The following is a 19,721-nucleotide window of genomic DNA, read 5'->3' as shown; positions in this document are numbered from 1 at the left end:
CAGCACAGGAGCTTGTATAACCTCTGAGTCTGTCAGTCCAAGCTCACATTTTTTTATCCTTTTTGCTTATTTAATTCAACATAATTGCTTCCAAGTCCACCCATTTTGTCCCAAAGCACATATCATTTTGATTGCATAGTAGTATTCTACGAAGTATATATCCTATAACTTCTTTATCCAGTCATTTGTCAGTGGGGATTGAAGTTGCTTCCACTCTTTGGCTACTGTGAACAATAAAAGTGTTATCACAGGGGGTGCATATGTTCCTACAATTATGTAAGGACGTTTTGGTCTCTTCCAGCCCTTCTCAGACTCAGAAAAACGGCTGTTGGAAGTGATTTAGCTACACACTCATTTTTGTGTGTTCAGTTGGAAAAAACAGATTCAGTCTGAAACGATGGATTGGGTAGTGGCTGAGTTATAGAGAAGAGGACTTGCACGCATGAGGGTGACACGGTCCCAGGTGAAGCATGTTAAGGTGGCACTGGCTGCGTCAACCTGGTTGAGTTTGGCTGATTCAGTATCAGATGGCATGTTTGAGGGGAGGAGGAAAGAAAATGAGTCATGCCCCAGAGGTTCTAGGACTGGGAGAAATACGGGCTTTCCAGAGAACGGGGAAGGTTGCAGCTGTCTTAGTTTAAGAAGGTAACAGAAGGACAGGGGTAGGTGAGCAGCGCAGCGGGTTAAAGGCACGTGGCACAAAGCGCAAGGACTGGAGTAAGGATCCCAGTTCCAGCCCTCGGCTCCCCACCTGCAGAGGAGTTGCTTCACAGGCTGAGAAGCAGGTCTACAGGTGTCTGTCTTTCTCTCCCTCCTCTCTATCCTCCCCATCTCTCTTGATTTCTCTCTGTCCTATCCAACAACAACAAGGGCAACAAAAATGGAAATAATGGCTTCCAGGAGCAGTGGATTCATGGTGCAGGCACTGAGCCCCAGCAATAACCCTGGAGGCAAATAAAAGAAAAAAAGGAAGGAAGGAAGGAAGGAAGGAAGGAAGGAAGGAAGGAAGGAAGGAAGGAAGGAAAAAAGGAAGGAGTAGATAGCTATTATTATAACCAAGTTATTTGGGAGAGTGGTTTACTTTAAAATCCTATGGTTATTGAAAGAAAGTTGTATAGACAGCAAGTGAAAACAGACTTAGAAACACAAAAAGGGGAAGGGAACTGGTGAGGTCAGTTTGGGACATGTTGACTTTTGAGCACATTTGGAACACTCAGGCCATGATGTCTGGAGTTTGGTACTGGGGAGTAAATTTCTGGTAGAAGAAAGATGGTTATAATGCCATTGGTTACACATGGCCATCAGAGTCTTAAGAGAAATGGGATATCTTAACAAGGCTGCCTATTGTCTAAATTTTTTTTTTAATTATTATGAGAATCTGTTGAAAATAGTATTTCATAAACTTTTGCTTTCTGCTCCAAAACATCTGGGAAACATGAAACACTCATCCCAGGACCAGAATTTCAGCACAGCAAACCTTTCAGTCTTACAGACAAGCTCAGAGATGAGGTCGTCTCAAAACCCTGTGGAGACAGACAGAAGAGCAGAGAGGACTCCCAGATCAGTTTGCCTCTATTCAGAAATCACTGATACAAAACAAGTCATGTCGCTGTATACGTTACTAAGCAAATATTTCAGCAAGATAAAATTATAGGCTTTCCTGTGGATGTCTAGTTTTATGTTTTTATTCAAGCTCAAGACATCAAGAAACTGGATATTTGACAACACTTATGTATTAATCACAAAACACTGTTTGTTTCAAAATTGTCTGTCTTTCAGCAAAAAAATTGGCAGTGATGATGTTTATGCCACAGCTCACAGAAAATAAAATCCATTATAAAATTTTGTTTTTCAAGACCATAAACCCTTATAATTTTACTAAAGGCATTTTAAGAATATGATTTCTATGGATGGGAAGGATTCAAGACCTTGGGGGTTGGGCTGTAGCACAGCGGGTTCAGCAGAGGGATCCCAGTTTGAGCCCCCAGCTCCCCACCTGCAGGGGAGTCTCTTCACAAGCAATGAAGCAGGTCTGCAGGTTTCTATCTTTTTCTCCCCTTCTGTGTCTTCCCCTCCTCTCTTGATTTCTCTGCCCTATGCAACAATAACAACAGCAATAACAATAATAACAAGGGCAACGAAAATGGGAAAAAGTGGCCTCCAGGAGCAGTGAATTCATAGTGTAGGCACCAAGCCCCAGTAATAACCCTGGAAGCGCAAAAAAAAAAAAAAAAAAGAACTCAAGACCTTGTTTTGTCATATGAATTTTCTTATGTTCACATATATTCGTGTAGTTAATTTGCACTACTAAAGCATTTTATTTTAAGTCGGTTTTATTCATCAGTGTTATTGATGAGACTCAGTGCCTATACAAGGACTCCACCACCCCGGTGGCCTTTTTGTTTTCTATTTTTCTTTACTTTTTTTTTTCCTTTTGAAACATGTTAAGATGGAGCTAGAGAAAGGTAGAAAGAAGAGGAGGCAGAGAAGGTGGTAGACCTGCAGCAGTGCTCTTCTGATTATAAAAGCTTCCTCCTTACGGGTGGGGACCTGCCACTTGAATGCTGGTCTTCACGCCTGGTACTATCTGTGCTCTACTTGCTGCCCCACCACACAGGCTTCACTTTACACTTTAATGCGTATTTTATATCAAAGGCTAAAAATATCTGCCATAGCTGACTATAATTTTTTAAATTACTTTCCTGGAAGAATGGTTATGTAGGTGTTGTTGCTGTTAAAGTCATTTAAGCATGCTTATTGTGCTGTGGCAAAGTAACACCGACAATTTATTTAAATTATAATCACAGTTGCTTCATATAAATGAGAAGGGGCTAGGTCTCAGGAATAAACAGAGAGAACATGAACTGAGATTCTCAAATTCACATGTACATATAGCAGGTTGAATCTTTCCCAGTTGCTTTTTATTAAGAAAGCAAGATGGCGGATATGTGTCAAGAACATGAAGATGCATACTGGACTCCATTTTGTACGGGCTGAGTGTGGCTGTCTAAAATAAAAGCTCAAGACTCTTGAGACTGTGAAAGGCATCGGAGGCAGAAAAAGGGTGAGGGGCTGCTTCACACTGATGGGTGATGCTGCCTGGCAGACAACTGTCCGTAACATTCGTTTCTGAACTGGATCAAGACTCAGGAAGAAAAGATGTCACATCAATGTGACGGGGGTAAACTTTGAATGAGAGCTGTGGATTGGATAATGTTGCCATAGTGATATGCTCATTTGAAAGATTGGATGGTGATAACATAGTAGGTTTTTTTTTTTTTTAATCTGTTAGGGCTAATCACCCTGGAATTTTTTAAAATATTTATTTTCTTTTTATTGCTCTTGTAGTTTTACTGTTGTTATTGATGTTGACTTTGTTGGATAGGATGGCGGGAGATATGGAGAGCAACAGAGATAGGACAATAAAAACCATGAAAATAAGATTCACCAGGGATATTTTATTCTAATATACATTTAGTAACTATCTGTTCAGTTCTATTTATACTTTTGGTGGGAAGAGCTTAAAATGATTCTTATACCTTGTATTCATGCTCTTTTGTAAGCCTTTCTTCTTGGTTATGGACTAGACACAAAGACAGGTTCTGGGGGCCAGGTACACCTGGTTAAGCGCTCATATTACAATGCACAAGGACCCAGGTTCAAGTCCCTGGTCTCCACCTGCAGAGAGAAAGTTTCACAAATTGTGGAGCAGGGTTGCAGGTGTCTCTGTTGCTCTCCCTATCTCCTCCCCCTTTTAATTTCTCTATCCAATAATAATAATAAAAGACATAGGTTCTGTAAGTCTTACTAGAACACTAAAGACTCGACAAGCTGCCTTGCTGTAAATGTTCTAACAAAAAGATCCATGTGACAAGAAATGGGAAGATGCCTTTAACTGGCTGTCAACACACTGCTAGCAACTACAAAAATCTAAGGCAGGGGATGGTTGAGCTCACATGTGCATTGCTTAAGGACCTGGGTTTGAGTACCCTGCTGCCACCTGCGGGGGTGGGGGGGCAGGAAGCTTTGAGAGTGGTGAAGCAGTACTGTAGGTATCTCTCTCCCTATCAGCTCTTTCCCTCTCAATTTCTGGATGCTTCTACTCAATAAATAAAGATAATTAAAAAAAAAAAATCTAAGCCACATATTTTCTTAGTGAAGCTATGCAAGGCAGAAAACCAAAACAATGTTGAGTTCTATTTCTACTATTTTCTCTGCTTCAAAAATCTGTTTCTTTTTAAAGTCTGCAATTTTCTCTCTTATGGTTTCCCAAACTAGACTGAAATACTTCATATTTTATCAGCCTGGAAATTATTCAGTGAACTCCCAAAGACCATTGAAATGGATTTTTAAAAAAAATATTTATTTATTCCCTTTTGTTGGCCTTGTTGTTTTATTGCTAGTGATTACTATTGTTGTTGTTGGATAGGACAGAGAGAAATGGAGAGAGGAGGGGAAGACAGAGAGGGAGAAAGACAGACACCTGCACACCTGCTTCACTGCATGTGAAGTGACTCCCCTGCTGGTGGGGAACCGGGGCTCGAACCATGACCATGATGCAGATCCTTGCGCTTCGCGCTACGTGCGCTTAACCTGCTGCACTACCGCCAAACTCCCTTGAAATGGATGTTTGCTGCATATAATCAGATGTCTCAGCAGAAGGATTAGATGGCTCATCTAGTCTACCACTTTTTAGCTGCAAAACTCAAGTACTGGGTTACTTTTGTGTGTCTTTAAAGTCATATGCCAGGCAGTGAAGATTGCTCATTGAGTCTTATCAATGGGTCATTTACAATAACTAATTCTTTTTTTTTTTTTTTCAACCACAGCACTGTTGAGCTCTGGTTTATGGTGGTGCAGGGGACTGAACCTGGGACTTTAGAGTCTCAGGCATGAGAGTTTGTTTGCATAACCATTATGCTATCTACCCTCTGCCCACAATAACTAACTCTTACTTTTATAAATGAAGTGTTTATTTTAACAGAACGGGAGCTTTCGTTACAGATTGAGGAAAATTCTTTCTCAAAACCAAAGTACTTAACAGGCCTCATCAAAATTCCTTCTACTGAAATTTCACCGCCGCCAACGTCACGAAGCAAGTGCTTTCTCCTGGCTCCCCGACAGTAACGGCCGGTCTTCTCCTGGTCTGTTCAGCAGAAAGTGAACTATCTGAAGCAGAACGTCATCGTCAAAACCTTTGACATCGTCACCTTCGATGGCCTCATACAGAGGTTTACTTTGTGTTCCCCAGCATATGTTTTTCCGAGGGTTATTTTGATCAGCCTGTGCAGTAAGTGCCACAGTATTTAACTGGTAACAGAAAAAGGAAAAGTATTTTCCATCGGTGATTATGCCCTGGGATACAAAAGGTCGGGTAACATCTGCTTCACTCCAGAAGCCTGTGGAAGAAAGTGACACACATTACATGTACTAGAATCAACATAGCTGATTGGCATCAAATGCTTCCTAAAGCCTAAGTGATAGGTTTTCAGAAAGTCATGGCTCACTATTTTCTCACATAGAAAAAAAAAAAAGAAAAGAAAACTCAGCATGACTGTCAAGACAACCCAGTGTTTTATCGGCAAAGACACTGAAGCTTTCCTCATCCTCTGCATTCCGTTTCTGCGTGAAAAATCACTTCCTCACTTGTAGGATCCTTGAACCCATGACACATCTTTTTCAACAACTTTTATCGTACAGCTTTTATTATTGTTTGTCTTTACCAGAGCAGCTCTGACGTGCGGTGCTGTCTGGCATGGAACACGGGAACTCAAAAGCGTCAGGATGGGGAAGACTTTCCTGTATCTCCCAGTCCGTTTTCCCCTTCTTTCTCAAGTCACTCCATTCCAGACGACTAGGAGGTTCTACTTACGCTGAGCATTTGCACATCTTGTGCTGTTTCTATTATTACTCACCAGTCTCAAGCATGTGCACTCCACCCACACACACACACACACACACACACACACACACACACACACACACACACACACAGCCAATAACCACTCTGGCCACTTCACCAAATCTAGGAACTTCTTTTGTGTGTGTCAGGGTAAGGAGAGACCACCTTTCAGAACTTCAGATGTTCTCTCACATGAACTCTGTCTTTCATTACACATTTCAAAATCATTCCTATGAACCACTGTCATTTTGCCTAGCACGTCTTATACTATCATAAGATGCCGAGATGTCATCATGTCTTTTTCTTTAATTTCTTTATTATTGACTAGAGCCAGAGAGAAATGGAGAAGGGAGGGGGAGATAGACAGGGAGAGAGCCAGAGAGACCCCTGCAGCCCTGCTTCACCACTCATGAAGCTTTCTCCCTGCAGATGGGGACCAGGGGCTTGAACCCCGGTCCTTGTGCACTGTAGTGTGTATACTCAACGAGGTGTGCCACAGCCTGGCTCCAATGCCATCATGTCTTTAATACATCCTCATTTTCAGGCTGCTTCCTGATCTGGGCAGACTCATTTTAATATGTTCAGATCCAACTACCAGGGCTGCACAATATCATATTTCATTTCTACCTTAGAAGAAACAATCGACGAGTGACCTTGCTAAATATAAGCTCTAATTCTAGAGTAAAAAAAAAAAAAAAGTACTTATCTTTCATGCTAAGACAGAGCCATCGACCATCTTCATGAGTGGCCGCTCTTTCTGATTCTACTCCTATCTTCTCTATTATTGTAGAAATGTAAGCCAATACTTTTTAAGTATGAAGTTAAAGAGGAAAAAGTTATGCTATCAAACTCAATCTATTAAAACTCCCCTAAGATATGTAGGGAAACTTCATCTAGTTACACACCATATCACCTCAGGTTGTACAGTCGTATTCAAGTGGCACAGAACAGGCTCTCAGGTATCCTAGGTGATGTGGTCTGACTTCCTTGGATCTCCCCATCCTTCTCCCTCTCCTGTTCACCAGTCCCCATACTGGTCCCTAAACACCTCAAATTTGTTTCTTCTTCAGAGATTTTTTTTACGTCATGTCTATACTCTGGAAGCATCATTCCTAATCGGTGCACATGTAACTAGGCATCATTCTGGTCCACTGAAATGTCTTTCCTTTTCTTAGAATTTGTATCGTTTATTTGTAACAACACAGAAGAAACATGTAGAGAGCATTGCTTAGCTGAATCAAAGAGAGTCTGAGTCTACATCCTAATACAGTATTTGAAAAAAAAAAAACATACAGAATAGCTAGAAATTAATCTAAAACGTAGTCTAGCAAATTATCTTCTTCTCTAGTTTTAGAAAACTGCAATTATGTATAGAATAGACTCAAATAGCAACATTACTTAAAATGCTTAAGAAAAAGAAACAAAGAAAAACACCAGAATAAAACATCAAACTAAGCAGTGTCACTTGCTAGTTTCAAATATAAGAGTGAACTTTTAAACAATGGTTACTTTGTGCCCAGGCAAGTTTACGATGTTAAGATCCAACCCGAACCTTTCACCCAAAGAATACAGTGAGTAACAGCTATAAATAAATATTTATCAGGAGAAATAAAGCCACAAATCAAATCAGTTTTACCTTGATACATAGCTTGTGCTCCAGTCCAAGCAAAGAGGCTTGCAATAGCATTTGCTCTAAAGACAACTTCTACCTGATCAGCACAGTTTTTTTTCAAAAGTCTCTCCCTTTTAAATTTGTCAGATAGCAAATGAAGCTGGGTATGGCCGTAACAGTTAGGATCTGCTGTCTTTGAGCCTGAAGAGCAAAATAAAATACAACTGATGAGATGCACAGGGAGAAATGCCTTTACCATCTTCAAACTCCTCTTTCTCCTGTACATGTCAGCTGATCAGGATTCAAAATACACAAAGGAAAAAGGTGGTTTAATTTTTCATCAAGTTCAATTTCACATATTTGATATAAGACAAATCAAATGAATGCAGTAGCTAAAAAGCCTCGTATTATTTCAGTTTTCTCAAACCTTTTTGGCAAAAGAGCATCATTACTCTCCTTCTCATAATCAAATACCTCACTTATTATTTAAGTGGAATTTACTGACTGACCACCAACGTTATCACTGGTGCTTGATGCTTACACAATGAATCCATGACTCCCAGGAGCAATCTTTTCCCCTGTGTATGTGTGTGGTTTCAAAGAATCAGAAAGAATTAGAGAGGAAAGAGGGGGACAACGAGAGAGAAAGACACCTGCCACATTGCTTCACTGCTCACAGGGGTCCCTCCTGTAAGGGGGCAGGGGCAGAGGAGACTAGAAGCTTGAAGCTGGGTCCTTGCACCTGGTAATGTGAGCACTCTTCTACCAGGTAAGCCACTGCCTGGCCCTGAGATGTTGATCTTGACTGTTACAGTAGTCTTTTCAACCCACAACTTCACTTACTTTAATACCCTGCGACAGAGAAGACTGATCATATGTCTGGAGGGTTACTATAAAGTTTTCTTGAAATCTTCTTTCAGTCAACAAATGGAAAAACAGCAAAAGAACACTGTATTAGGCCAGATATCAGGCCTATTTCCTCTCTCTCTCTCTCTCCACTTAAGTCTCTGAGAAAGGAGAAAAAGGATGGGATGGAGAGACATCGATGTCCCGGTGTATAATGGGGGAAGAGGACTTAGGTTGGGGAAGCAAGTGTCTTGTAAACATTCTTCTTCTTTTTCTAGCGTTTGCCTTGTAAACATTTATCATGGAGAGATAAAAGGGTGTACCTGTGTGTCAACAATTTTACTATAAACCATTAATACTCTAATAAAACATTAAAAACAAAAACTATTGACTAGCTCAAGTCTAGTTCTAGACTGTTAAACAAACAAACAAAAACACACACACACACACACACAAACAAAAAGCACACAGTGCTGAGAGATAGCTTGAGCAGTGTACACTTTACCTACGAGTGACAGCCCGGATCTCGGCCTCTAAACAGAAGCACCCAGAAGCTTCATGAGAGGTGTGCTGTCATGACCCCCTTGCAGCAGCCTCCTCCACTTCTCCCTCCCTCCCCCGTCTCTTTCCTTCCCACCCTCTATGGAAGAAGAGAGAGAGAGAGAGAGAGGCTGCCAAAAAGTGAAAAACATATACCAGCAAGACAGTTCATGTGGAACTGACCTAGGTTCAAGCCAGGCCCTCAGTGCTGCAGTGTCTTTCTTTCCCTGTCTCTCTCTCTCTCTGGCTTTGTAAGAACACTTTAGCCTAAATCAAAGACAACACTGCTTTATCTTTATATATATTAAAAAAAAACAACACTTATGAAATACAACTTTAGTATAACTCATTTGAAAGTTAAATACGACTAGGGTCGTGTTAGCTTAGTGGCAGAATGCATTTCTCAAATACACAAGATGTGGGATTTGATTCCCACATTCAATATACTCTTTTAAAAAAATGTTTTGTTTTCCTTTATTGGGGGATTAATATTTTACAGTCACCAGTAAGTGCAACAGTTTGCACATGCATGACAGTAAGTAACAGCAAAACAGTCAACATCCGGACCTCTTGGTCATCCATGTTTAATATGCAAATTTACATGGGACTCTTTGTAACACAATTATGGTACAAGAGGTAAAAAGGAAACTCACCAATAAATATTGTGTTTTCATATTGTCGCTTGAATAATGGGAGTTTATCTGGTTTACAATTCATAACGGGGATTTCTACAGGAACAGAATAATCCAGTGGCACAAACTTAAAAGAAAAATAAATTAGAGATGAATTCACAGAACACTAGTGCCCATTTTGCGCATATATATATATATATATAAAATGATTTGATTTTACCTAAAGGTGGCCCAAATCCAGCCAGGCACATAGCTTTACAAGTTTTACTGAAACACAGTCACGTGCGCTCATATTTTAAAGGCCTATTTATTTACTTACTTGTTATGAGAGGAGAGACAGAAAACAGGGCACTACTCAGCACTGGCATACAGTGGTTTGGTGGCTGAACCACGGTCATCAGGCATGTAAGCTGGTATTCTAAGAGGCTGGACTATCTCCTCAGCCCCCAAACACACTCATTTACACAAGCTCCCTCTTCTTCCCCTCTCTCATACCCTAAAATATTTATTATCTAGATATAAGTAAGTGCCAACTTCTGAGATGGACATTAGCCAACATTTAAAATATGCTTGTTTTAGTCTACAAGAATTACAAAAATGCCAAATGCCGAGTTTATAATCACAAAGCCTTGATTTTTTTTAATTAGTCTACTGTACACTACCATCATAAACTAGTACCCATATTTTCACATTAAGAAACAAAGATTTGTATGGCCCTCAAATACAACTGACAAAAGATCACTTGACCTTTGCTGAATATACCACAGCAGGCTGTGTTCAAGAATTCCAGATTGTTGCGGCAGGCTGACCCGTAGGAAAAATACAGATTATTTCCATGGAAGTGCCTGTAGGGGCGTGGGGGTGGGCTGGAGGGTTCCAAGTCCATCAAGCCCATCTTACAAATAGCAAAATGCCGCCAGCTACAAGTAGTCTAGCTTGGTGTGAAACCACCCTAAATCAGCCCGCAGACTCTGAGGTAGTGACCAAAGTGCTGGGACTCATGGCCGGCGATGTTGTGCCGATACAAGCAAACTGTCTAACACCTGTCATTCGCAGGCAAGCCAGAAGGAAATGTCACCTGGCTTACTGATGGAGAACAAAGCCAAGTTGCAATTACTGCAGGTGGAGCAGGCTCGAGAGAGAAAAGACAGGTGGCCAGAGAGGACTCCCTGCTTCATGCTAATGTCAGTGAAATCAATTAGCATTAGGGAAACCCGCCTTCTTGCTGGGTCTTCTGTACGTGCTACGAGTAATCACATGTGCGGACTACTATTGATTATGTAAGCCCAAACTTGTCCATCAAAGATGTAATCACAGTCTCCTCCCAAGCTTTTATTTTGAAACGCACTAGATTGGACTTCTGGGCGCGTCTCCTTTCTGAGGAGTGAGCCCTCTCCTCCCGTGAGAGCAGCCTGGCTTACTACCACTGCAGTGGAACTCTTTGCTTCAAACTGCTTTGTGTCAACCTTCAGTTCTTTTTCTGATTGCCAGAAGGACTGAAGTAGTATAGCTGTGGTTCCCGAGATGCTTTACCCAGTAACAAGATGAGGTGTCTTTGAAAAGTACCGGAAGGGGAAAAAAAAAATCCATCCCAAACCTTCTAACGTATCAAGTTCTTTTACTTAGTCTGCCTACTATGATATTTCCGCACTAAATGTCCAAAGATAAGTGGCACAATAAGTCCTTACCTCGGGGAGCTGTCTGGATACCCGGATCTGGTTGTGTGGCTTATCGTTTATTTGGTATCGCAGAGCATCAACTCGGCCTTTCCGATGACCGTGAGTGATAATTTCTTCACCTCGCAACCAGTAGAAGTGAACTGGACGTTTATAATCTATGAAAGGGATTTAAAATGTTTTCATTTGTCCATTTAGATACATTTAGATGTTACTAGGAGACGAAAGAATATAACACAGCAACAGAGAGTTTCAGAACGATTGTGTCCAATTTGAAAGGTATCAATAATTACTTTGATATGCTCTCAAGAGTCTGGGCTATGTTAAAACTTAACTCAATAAACATGATTTAGGGCGGGGATGGACAGCATAATGGCTAAGCCAAGAGGCTCTCATGCCTGAGGCTCCAAAGTCCCAGGTTCAATCCCCGCACCACCATATGCCAGTGTTGAGCAGTGCTCTGGGAAAAAAAAGTAAAATAAATAAGCATGACTTAAATAAAACACTGATTCACTGTTTACTTCTGCTATCATTGTTAAACTACAGAAGTTAATACATATAACAGAAAACTAACCAGCGATAGTATTATCTGAAACAAACAAAAAAGTCTAATAGGAGAGATAGCATACTTATTTATAATCCTTCTGACTTACTATTTTTGTAATTCTTTTAAACTTTATTTGATAGAGAGAAAATGAGAGGGAGGGGAGATAGAAAGGGAGAGACACCGGCTGCACTGCTTCACCACTTGTGAAGCTTTCCCCCTGCAGGGAGGGTGTGTGTGTGTGGGGGGGGGGGCTTGAACCTGGGTCCTCATGCACGGTAATACATGCCCCTAATCAGGTGTGACGCCACCAGCCATGTAATTCGTATTCTGAAAGTGAGAGAAACCATGCTAAAGGAAGTGAATGAATGGACATACAGTCATTTAAAGTCTTGGTGCAAGGAGCTAAAAGTCAACCCCAAGTCAGTTCTCTCTTAACCAACAGTGTTGTCCTCACTGGCTGGACCTCCACCGCAGCGCGGCTTCCCAGACAGTGACTGCTGCTAGACTGTAACAGTCCCCCCTCTCCTTCTCCCAGGCCAGAAATGGAAAAACTAGAAACACAAATAGAAAGAAAAAATGCGGGGTGTCGGGGTGCTAGTGGCGCACCTGGTTGAGCACACATGTTACTATGCACATGGACACGGGTTAGAGTCCCTAGTCCCCACCTGCAAGAGGAAAGCTTTGAGAGTGGTGAAGCAGGGCCGCAGGTGTCTCTCTTTCCCTCTGCCTATCTCCCTCTTTTTAACTTTTTAAAATTTATCTTTATTTATCTGTTGGCCAGGGCCAGCTAGAAATCAAGCGAGAAGGGTGGGGGGGGGGGGGAGATGGAAAGAGAGACACTTACAGCCCTGCTTCACACCTCATAAAGCTTTCCCTCTGCAGGTGGGGACCAGGGGGCTCGAACCCAGGTCTTCATGCATTGTAACTTGTACCCTCAACCAGGGATGCACCACCACCTGGTCTCTCTCTCCCCCTTCCTTCTCATATTTCTACCTGTTCAACAAGCAAATAAAGATACAAAAATTTAAAAAAGGGGGAGAGGAGGAGGGAGGAGAGAAGGGGGAGGGTGGGGGAGGAGGGAGAGGAGGAGGTTGAAGGGGTAGGAGGAGGGAGAAGGGGAGGAAGAAAAGGAAAGAGAAGGGGAGGAGGAGGAGAGGAGGGAGAAGGGGGAGGAGGAGAGAGAATGGGGAGGAGGAGGGAGAAGGGGGAGGAGGAGAGAGAAGGGGGAGGAGGAGGGAGAAGGGGGAGGAGAAAGTGCAGGGAAAAGGGAAGGGAGAAATGCTGACATGCTCAAAGGGCTGAGTGGCTAGGGCATGCATGCTTGCAAGCCCCCCCCACTGCATAGCCAGGCAGGAGGGGAGGGGAGGGCAGGGGCGAGCCAGGACGGGGCGGGGCAGGGGCAGAGCTGGACAGGGCAGGGCAGGGAGGGGCAGAGGCAAGGCAGGGCAGGGCAGGGCGGGGCAGAGGCAGGACAGGGGCAGGGCAGGTGCAGGGCAGGGCGGGGAAGGGCGGGACAGGGCAGGTGCAGGGCAGGGCAGAGGCAGGACAGGGCAGGGCAGGGCAGGGAGGGGCAGGGCAGGGCAGGGCGGGGCAGAGGCAGAACAGGGGCAGGGCAGGGCGGGGCAGGTGCAGGGCAGAGGCAGGACAGGGCGGGGCAGGTGCAGGGCAGAGGCAGGACAGGGCAGGGAGGGGCAGGGCAGGACAGGGCAGGGCAGGGCGGGGCAGAGGCAGGGCAGGGCGGGGCAGAGGCAGGGCAGAGGCAGGACAGGGCAGGGCAGGGCCAGGCAGGGCAGGGTAGGGCAGGGCAGGGAGGGGCAGAGGCAGGACAGGCAGGCCAGGGCAGGGCAGGGCCGGGGAGGGCAGGGCCTGGCAGAGGCAGGACAGGGCGGGGCGGGGCAGAGGCAGGGCAGAGGCAGGACAGGGGCAGGGCAGGGCGGGGCAGGTGCAGGGCAGAGGCATGACAGGGCAGGGAGGGGCAGAGGCAGGACAGGGCAGGGCCGGGCAGAGCAGGCAGGGCCGGGCGGGGCAGGGCCGGGCGGGGCAGGGCCGGGGAGGGCAGGGCGGGGCAGAGCCGGGGAGGGCAGGGCCGGGCAGAGCAGGCAGGGCCGGGCAGGGCAGGGCCGGGCGGGGCAGGGCCGGGGAGGGCAGGGCCGGGCAGAGCAGGCAGGGCGGGCCCGCGGCTCACCTAGGGCGGCAGCGGCCAGGGCGGGGTTGTGCGGCCCGAGCAGACCCACGAGGGCGGCGACCAGCTGGTCCAGGAAGGGCGAGGCGAGCGCCTCCTGCTCGCGGTAGAGCGGCGCGCGGCCCCTGCGCCGCAGGAAGAAGCGCTCCTGCAGGAGGGCGTCGCACACGGCGGAGCGCAGGCCCGCCACGTCCAGGCCCGGGCGCGGGCGCGGCTGCGCGGCCGGCGGCAGGCCCGACAGGAACACGGTCTTGGTGAAGCCCTGATACCAGCGGTCGGCGTTCAGGGAGAAGGTCTGCGGGTAGACCACGTACTTCATGAACTGCATCTTGGTGAGGATGCGCATCTTCGCGTCCGCCGACTCGGCCGCGTGGACGCTCGCCTGCCATCGCTCCACCCGCCTCTGCCGGGCCGCTTTGCTGTCAGCCGTGAGGGAGGCCACGATCGGCGGATACTTGGCGACGGGGGCCGCCGCGACCTCTGCCAGGGCGACCTGTGGAGCCCGCGTGGAGGTCCCGGCCGCCGTGTGCAGCGACAGGCCCTGCCGGCGGAGCACCAGCCTCCCGCACCTGGGCGCCGCCATCTTTGGCTCCGCTACTGACCCGGGCGTCAACGTCGGCAAGGGTCCCTGCCCACTTGTCGTCCGATCCAATCAGAAAGCGAGAGGGGAGCTGGGGGTAAAGAGCTGGATTCTCAGTGGACATGGGCTCCTTTGCGTCATCCACCTCCCAGCCAATCATCTATCACATCCAACCTAGGGTCGCTGGCCATGCGCTTTACTGAACCAATAGGCTTCCTGCCTGTGTGGCGGGGAGCAGTAGAGCTTTAAGTTGGAGTCCTGCCCTCTGGGCTGCTTTCCCGATTCTACATAGCCTTGCCCGAGATTGATTTGGAAATAGCATACACTAACACCTAGCCCTTCGGTTAATTTATTAGTTCGTTGTGTATGTTAACGCTATTCTTTTGGGTTTAATTTCTTTAAAAAAATTTTATATTATCTTTGAATAGAGACAGCCGGAAATTGAGGAGGGGGTGGGGGAGCGAGGGAGAGAGACGGTGAGACATCTGCAGCCCTGCTTCACCACTCGCAAAGCTTTCCTTCTGCAGGTGGGGACTAGGGGTTTGAACCTGGGTCCTTGTGCATTGTAACGTGCACTCGACCAGGGGTTTAATTTCTGAGGGGCTGAAAGTTATCACTGAAAATAAAGTAGCATTAAAAAAAAAATATATATATATATATATATATATATAGTACATGTCTTGTTGGATTTAAGAAAAAGGACATAAATGAAATACGGAAAAAATGTGCTTAAGTCTTGTACATTAAAATTTAGTGTGTGAAATACAGTCCACTATCATTTTAACATGAATAGGAATGGCCTAATCGGTGAAGTTTTCTTTTTTTATTTAATTATTGATTTAGTATTGATTTACAAAATCCTAAGATAACAAGGGTATGATTCCACACTTTTCCCACCACCAGAGTTCTGTGTACTTCCACTGGAAACTGCGTTAGTTGTCCCAAGATTGCAGGTGTGCGTTGACTATTATTCCTATGTCTATCTATCTGTGCCCATCTTTTTCTATGGCCCTGCATTCTCTTCCTTGCTAAGTCACACCTACTACTTCTGAGTGTCCCTCCCCCAACCCCCTTTTACCCCTCTTCTCTCTTTTTGGGTCCTGGGTACTGATGGATTTGGAGTTCAGCGCTCTCTGGTCATCTTCCTCTAACATTTACCCTTCTGGGAGTGTGGACCAAAATTCTTTACGGTCTGGCTTCTGTAATTGCTTCTCCACTGGACATGGACATTGGCGGGTGTACCCATAACTCCAGCCTGTTTCTATCTTGCCCTAGTTATCTGCGAGGTTTTTAAAATCACTAATTTATGAATGCCCAGCAGCCAACCAGTACTTATGCAGTAGTAGGTATTCTCTCTGTCTCTATCCAGAAGGAAGAAAGAAAGCAAGGAAGGAAGGGAGGGTGGGAGGAGGAATGGAGGGAGAGGCATGCTCTACCAGTTGGGGTCTGCTCCCATCAAATTTTTATGACTTAAATTGAGAATTTGGGAAAGAAATGAAGACAGGATGGTAGTTGGTTTTTTGTGAGCTACTTCCTTTACATAGAGTTCTTACTGAAGGCATATTTTGTGCTTGGTTGCATCTACACAAAATCAAGAACATAATATTAAAAGCTACTGAAAGAGAAAGGGTGTGTATTTGAGAATTTCTCATAGTTGGAATCAACAGGAAGGACAATGTGTGCCTCTATCAAATGGCAGATACTATTTGAAATACATCATTTTTATTTACTTATGTATTTATCCTATTTTATGCAGCATTGGGGGAGGAGAGCAAAGGCCTCTACATGTGGCAAAGGCCTTGCATGTGGTCAGGCCTAGACATTCTCATACCCCAAATTTCAGTTACTTTCTATATCATTCGCTATGTCACACTCTAAATGTATTATTATATCACCTCCCCCCTCTTTTTCTTGCAGTCATAGAGCTACTGTTCAGCAGATAAAGAATAGCTAAAACTAATTTGAAAAAGGAGACTAAGGTAGGAGAATCAGTCTTTTATTTTAAGAGGAAGTGTATGACTAGTAATCAATAGAAGAAATGTGTACTTTTGGACTAATGCTACTGGTGTAGTTGAGCACCCATAAGTCCCCATTAAAACAAAATTTCAACATTTGTCTTGGGAAATAAAACTCAAAATGAATCCCATATTTAAATGCGGACATGGATTCTTAGGAAAATATCTGAGGTTCCAGGGCTAGGCATAAGCCATTACAAAAGGAGTAAAGTTGATAAATTGACCAACATCAAAATGAAATTTTCTAAACAACTTATGTATCTAGAAGACATAATATTGAAATACGACATAGTAAGAAAAATTAGAAAAAGGACAAAAGTTGTATAGATCATTAGAAATACAGATGGGAAATATGTACATGAAAAAAATGTTCAGATCATTAGTTGTAAGTAAATATAAATTAAAACCAAAAATATTTAGCTGCACACATATTCCAGTGACTAAAATAAATGACAGCACCAAAAGAAAATCAGACTCCTACAAATGGTGCTGCTATGAACATAGACACTCATGGGTCTCTTCTGATAGGTGCTTTGGTTTTGTTTGGGTAAATCTCCAGGAGAGAAATTGCTGGGTCCTAGAGTTGGTCTATTTCTAGTGTTCTGAAAAATCTCCAGACTGTTTTCCATAAAGGTTGGACCAATGTACGTTCCCACCAGCAGTGCAGAAGTGCCCCTTTCCTCCCCATGTCATCTCCAGCATTTGTTGGTACTGTCCTTTCTGATGTCTGACGTTCTCACAGGTGTAAAGTGGTATCTCATTATTGTCTTTATTTATATTTCCCTTATAATCAGTGACTCTGAGCATCTGCTCACATATCTTTTGGCCCTCTGGATCTCTTCCTTGGTGAAATTTCTCTCCATTTTTTTAATGGAGCTGCTTGGTGTTTGTTTGTTTGTGCTAAGCTCTATACTGAGCTCTGTATGTATTTATTATTAGCCCTTTGTGTGAGGTGTGTTTACTGTAACCCGGTAGTGTGAGATCAGGAAGTGTGATGCTTCCAGTTTTGTCCTTTGCTCGTTCTATTTTGTTTTTGTTTTTCTAAGATCACTTTGGCGATCCTAAGGACTTTTGGCTCCAAATAAATTTTTGTAACTTCTGTTCGATTCTTTTAAATAAATTTGGTTGTATCTTACAGGGGATGGTGTTAAGTCTGTATATGGCTCTGGGTAGGATGGCCACTTTGATGATGCGAATTCTCCTTATCCAAGAGCCTGGCTTATCTTTCCATTTCTGAGTGTCTGCTTTCTGTCTCATTATTGTGCTGATATCAGTGTGTTGTATCAGTGTCTCAGTAACTGGTTTATATATTTCGCTGCCCCTTGCTCAGGACGTGGATGTTGATTATCGTGAGTTCTTCTTGGTTGACTGATCCCCTGGCCATCATGTAGTGACCATTCTTGTCTTTTTTTACTCTAGTTTAAAGCTCATTCTATCAGATATTAGTATGGCTGTCCCTGACTTTTCAAATGTACTTTTATTTATTTATTTTTTTGAAGTCTATTGGCTTGTATGATTGTTTTCCATCCTTTCACTTTGAGCCTGTTCTTGTTCTGTTGGGTCAAGTGTGTCTCCTGTAGACAGCATATAGATGGGTCATGTTTCTTGACTCACATTCCTACCCTGTGCCTTTTGATAAGTTCAGACCATTAACTTTAAAAAATATATATTTATTCCCTTTTGTTGCCCTTGCTGTTTTATTGTTGTAGTTATTGTTGTTGTTGTTATTGATGTCATTGTTGTTGGGTAGGACAGAGAGAAATGGAGAGAGGAGGGAAAGACAGAGAGGGGAGAGAAAGATAGACACCTGCAGACCTGCTTCACCGCCTGTGAAGCGACTCCCCTGCAGGTGGGGAGCTGGGGGCTTGAACCAGGATCCTTATGCCGGTCCTTGTGCTTTGCGCCACCTGCGCTTAACCTGCCAGACCATTAACTTTTAATGAGATTACAGAATTGAGATGTCAGTGCCATTATTTTATATAGTTCTTGATTGTGTGTGTGTGTTTGTTCTTTTACCAGAGGGATAAAGAATAGGAAAGCTATCAGCAGAGGGGATGGGATGCGGAGTTCTGGTGGTGGGAATTGTGTGGAGTTGTACCCCTCTTATCCTATGGTTTTGTCAATGTTTCCTTTTTATAAATAATAATAATAAAAAAGAGTACCTTTTCAGCTTCCTGAAAGTCTGGTTTGGTTGTAATTGAATGTTTTAACTGCTCCTTTTCTGGGAATGTCCTTATTTCTCCTTCCAATCTAAATGAGAGTCTAGCAGGCTACAGTATTTTTTGTTTGGAGGTTCTCTTGTTTAGCCCTCTATAGATGCCTCGCCATCACCTTCTGGCTTCTAGGGCTTCTGTTGAGAATGCCTTATGGATTTCCCTCAGTATGTTACTCTTACTTTTTCTATTACTACCTTCAGTGACTCTTCTTGGGAGTCAGAAATTCTTAAGAGCTAGTAAAAACCAACTCCTGAAATTGGATGCATATTGTTATAAATGGAATAGTAATAAATTCATGTATAACTTTTATATGTGAGATTATTTTTTTCAGAATCTCCTATGTGTAATGTGCCAGCTTCATGTGTTTTTAGTTTTTCCTTACTAAAAATTAAGTAGCCTAATGGAAATTAATATATTCTTTGGTTCTTAAAATTAGCAAAGTTACATAGATAATAAGACAGAGTTTTAGATTTATTGAACCACAGAACCTATGGGGATCACAATGTATTTATTTTAAAATGTGTGTGGTTTTATCATTAGCTTGCAATACTATACGATAGCAGGAGGGGGCTTGCTTATTTTTGATAATGACGAGAGTAGTTCATTAAATTAGTACAAATATAAATATATAACTCTGTTATAACAGAGTCTATGTATTAGGCTATATTCATGGGCAAATTCCAACCAGAGAACAAAGTGTCAAAGAAAGCTTCTATCCTTTTAACTTCCCTAATGACTATTTCTATAAAAATAGGTAGTTTAAGTTTAAAGGAAAATGCTAGTTCAGAATTCTCTCACCTCTGGCTACGAGTTCTTCTCCATCCTAACACACAGTCTTTTCTTCCTCCTCCAGAGACAATCACATTCTCACTCAGTGGAATATCCTTCTAAAGAATTCCGCCTCTTATAAGCATGTCTGCATGCATGTGCACAACTCCAAAGGATGTGGAAGGCTTCTGTTAGTGAAGGAAAG

The 19,721-nt window shown here is 43.6% G+C and overlaps 1 protein-coding gene and 1 long non-coding RNA gene across 3 annotated transcripts in view; one reads left to right on the top strand and one right to left on the bottom strand.

The window, feature by feature from the left end:
• Positions 1-4,955: 4,955 nt before the first annotated feature.
• On the bottom strand, positions 4,956-14,520 carry MRPS30 (mitochondrial ribosomal protein S30). Its single transcript, XM_007517646.3, has 5 exons — positions 13,941-14,520; positions 11,221-11,366; positions 9,554-9,659; positions 7,539-7,715; positions 4,956-5,399 (listed from the first exon to the last, which is right to left on the bottom strand). The coding sequence occupies exons 1-5, from the start codon at positions 14,518-14,520 to the stop codon at positions 5,089-5,091; spliced, it is 1,320 nt and encodes a 439-aa protein (XP_007517708.1). The 3' UTR covers positions 4,956-5,088.
• The window catches only part of LOC132538571 (uncharacterized), a 196,555-nt gene continuing 191,346 nt past the window's right edge, over positions 14,513-19,721 (top strand). For both annotated transcript variants that reach the window (XR_009549908.1, XR_009549909.1), the window contains exons 1-3: positions 14,513-15,044; positions 15,421-15,472; positions 16,435-16,496. This is a non-coding gene — a long non-coding RNA (uncharacterized LOC132538571). The remainder of the gene's footprint in view (positions 15,045-15,420; positions 15,473-16,434; positions 16,497-19,721) is intronic.

This window comes from Erinaceus europaeus, chromosome 5, assembly GCF_950295315.1.
Source record: "Erinaceus europaeus chromosome 5, mEriEur2.1, whole genome shotgun sequence".
NCBI classification, from domain to species: domain Eukaryota; kingdom Metazoa; phylum Chordata; class Mammalia; order Eulipotyphla; family Erinaceidae; genus Erinaceus; species Erinaceus europaeus.
This window is presented reverse-complemented; position numbering and strand designations above follow the sequence as displayed.

Excerpts from the sequence above, each read along its gene's own strand:
- MRPS30 (XM_007517646.3), bottom strand. The coding sequence starts at position 14,520 with ATGGCGGCGCCCAGGTGCGGGAGGCTGGTGCTCCGCCGGCAGGGCCTG. Across the intron at positions 7,716-9,553 it reads TGAAAACACAATATTTATTG|GCTCAAAGACAGCAGATCCT; the intron begins GTGAGTTTCCTT and ends TTTGCTCTTCAG. Across the intron at positions 5,400-7,538 it reads AGCACAAGCTATGTATCAAG|GCTTCTGGAGTGAAGCAGAT; the intron begins GTAAAACTGATT and ends TTTCTTCCACAG.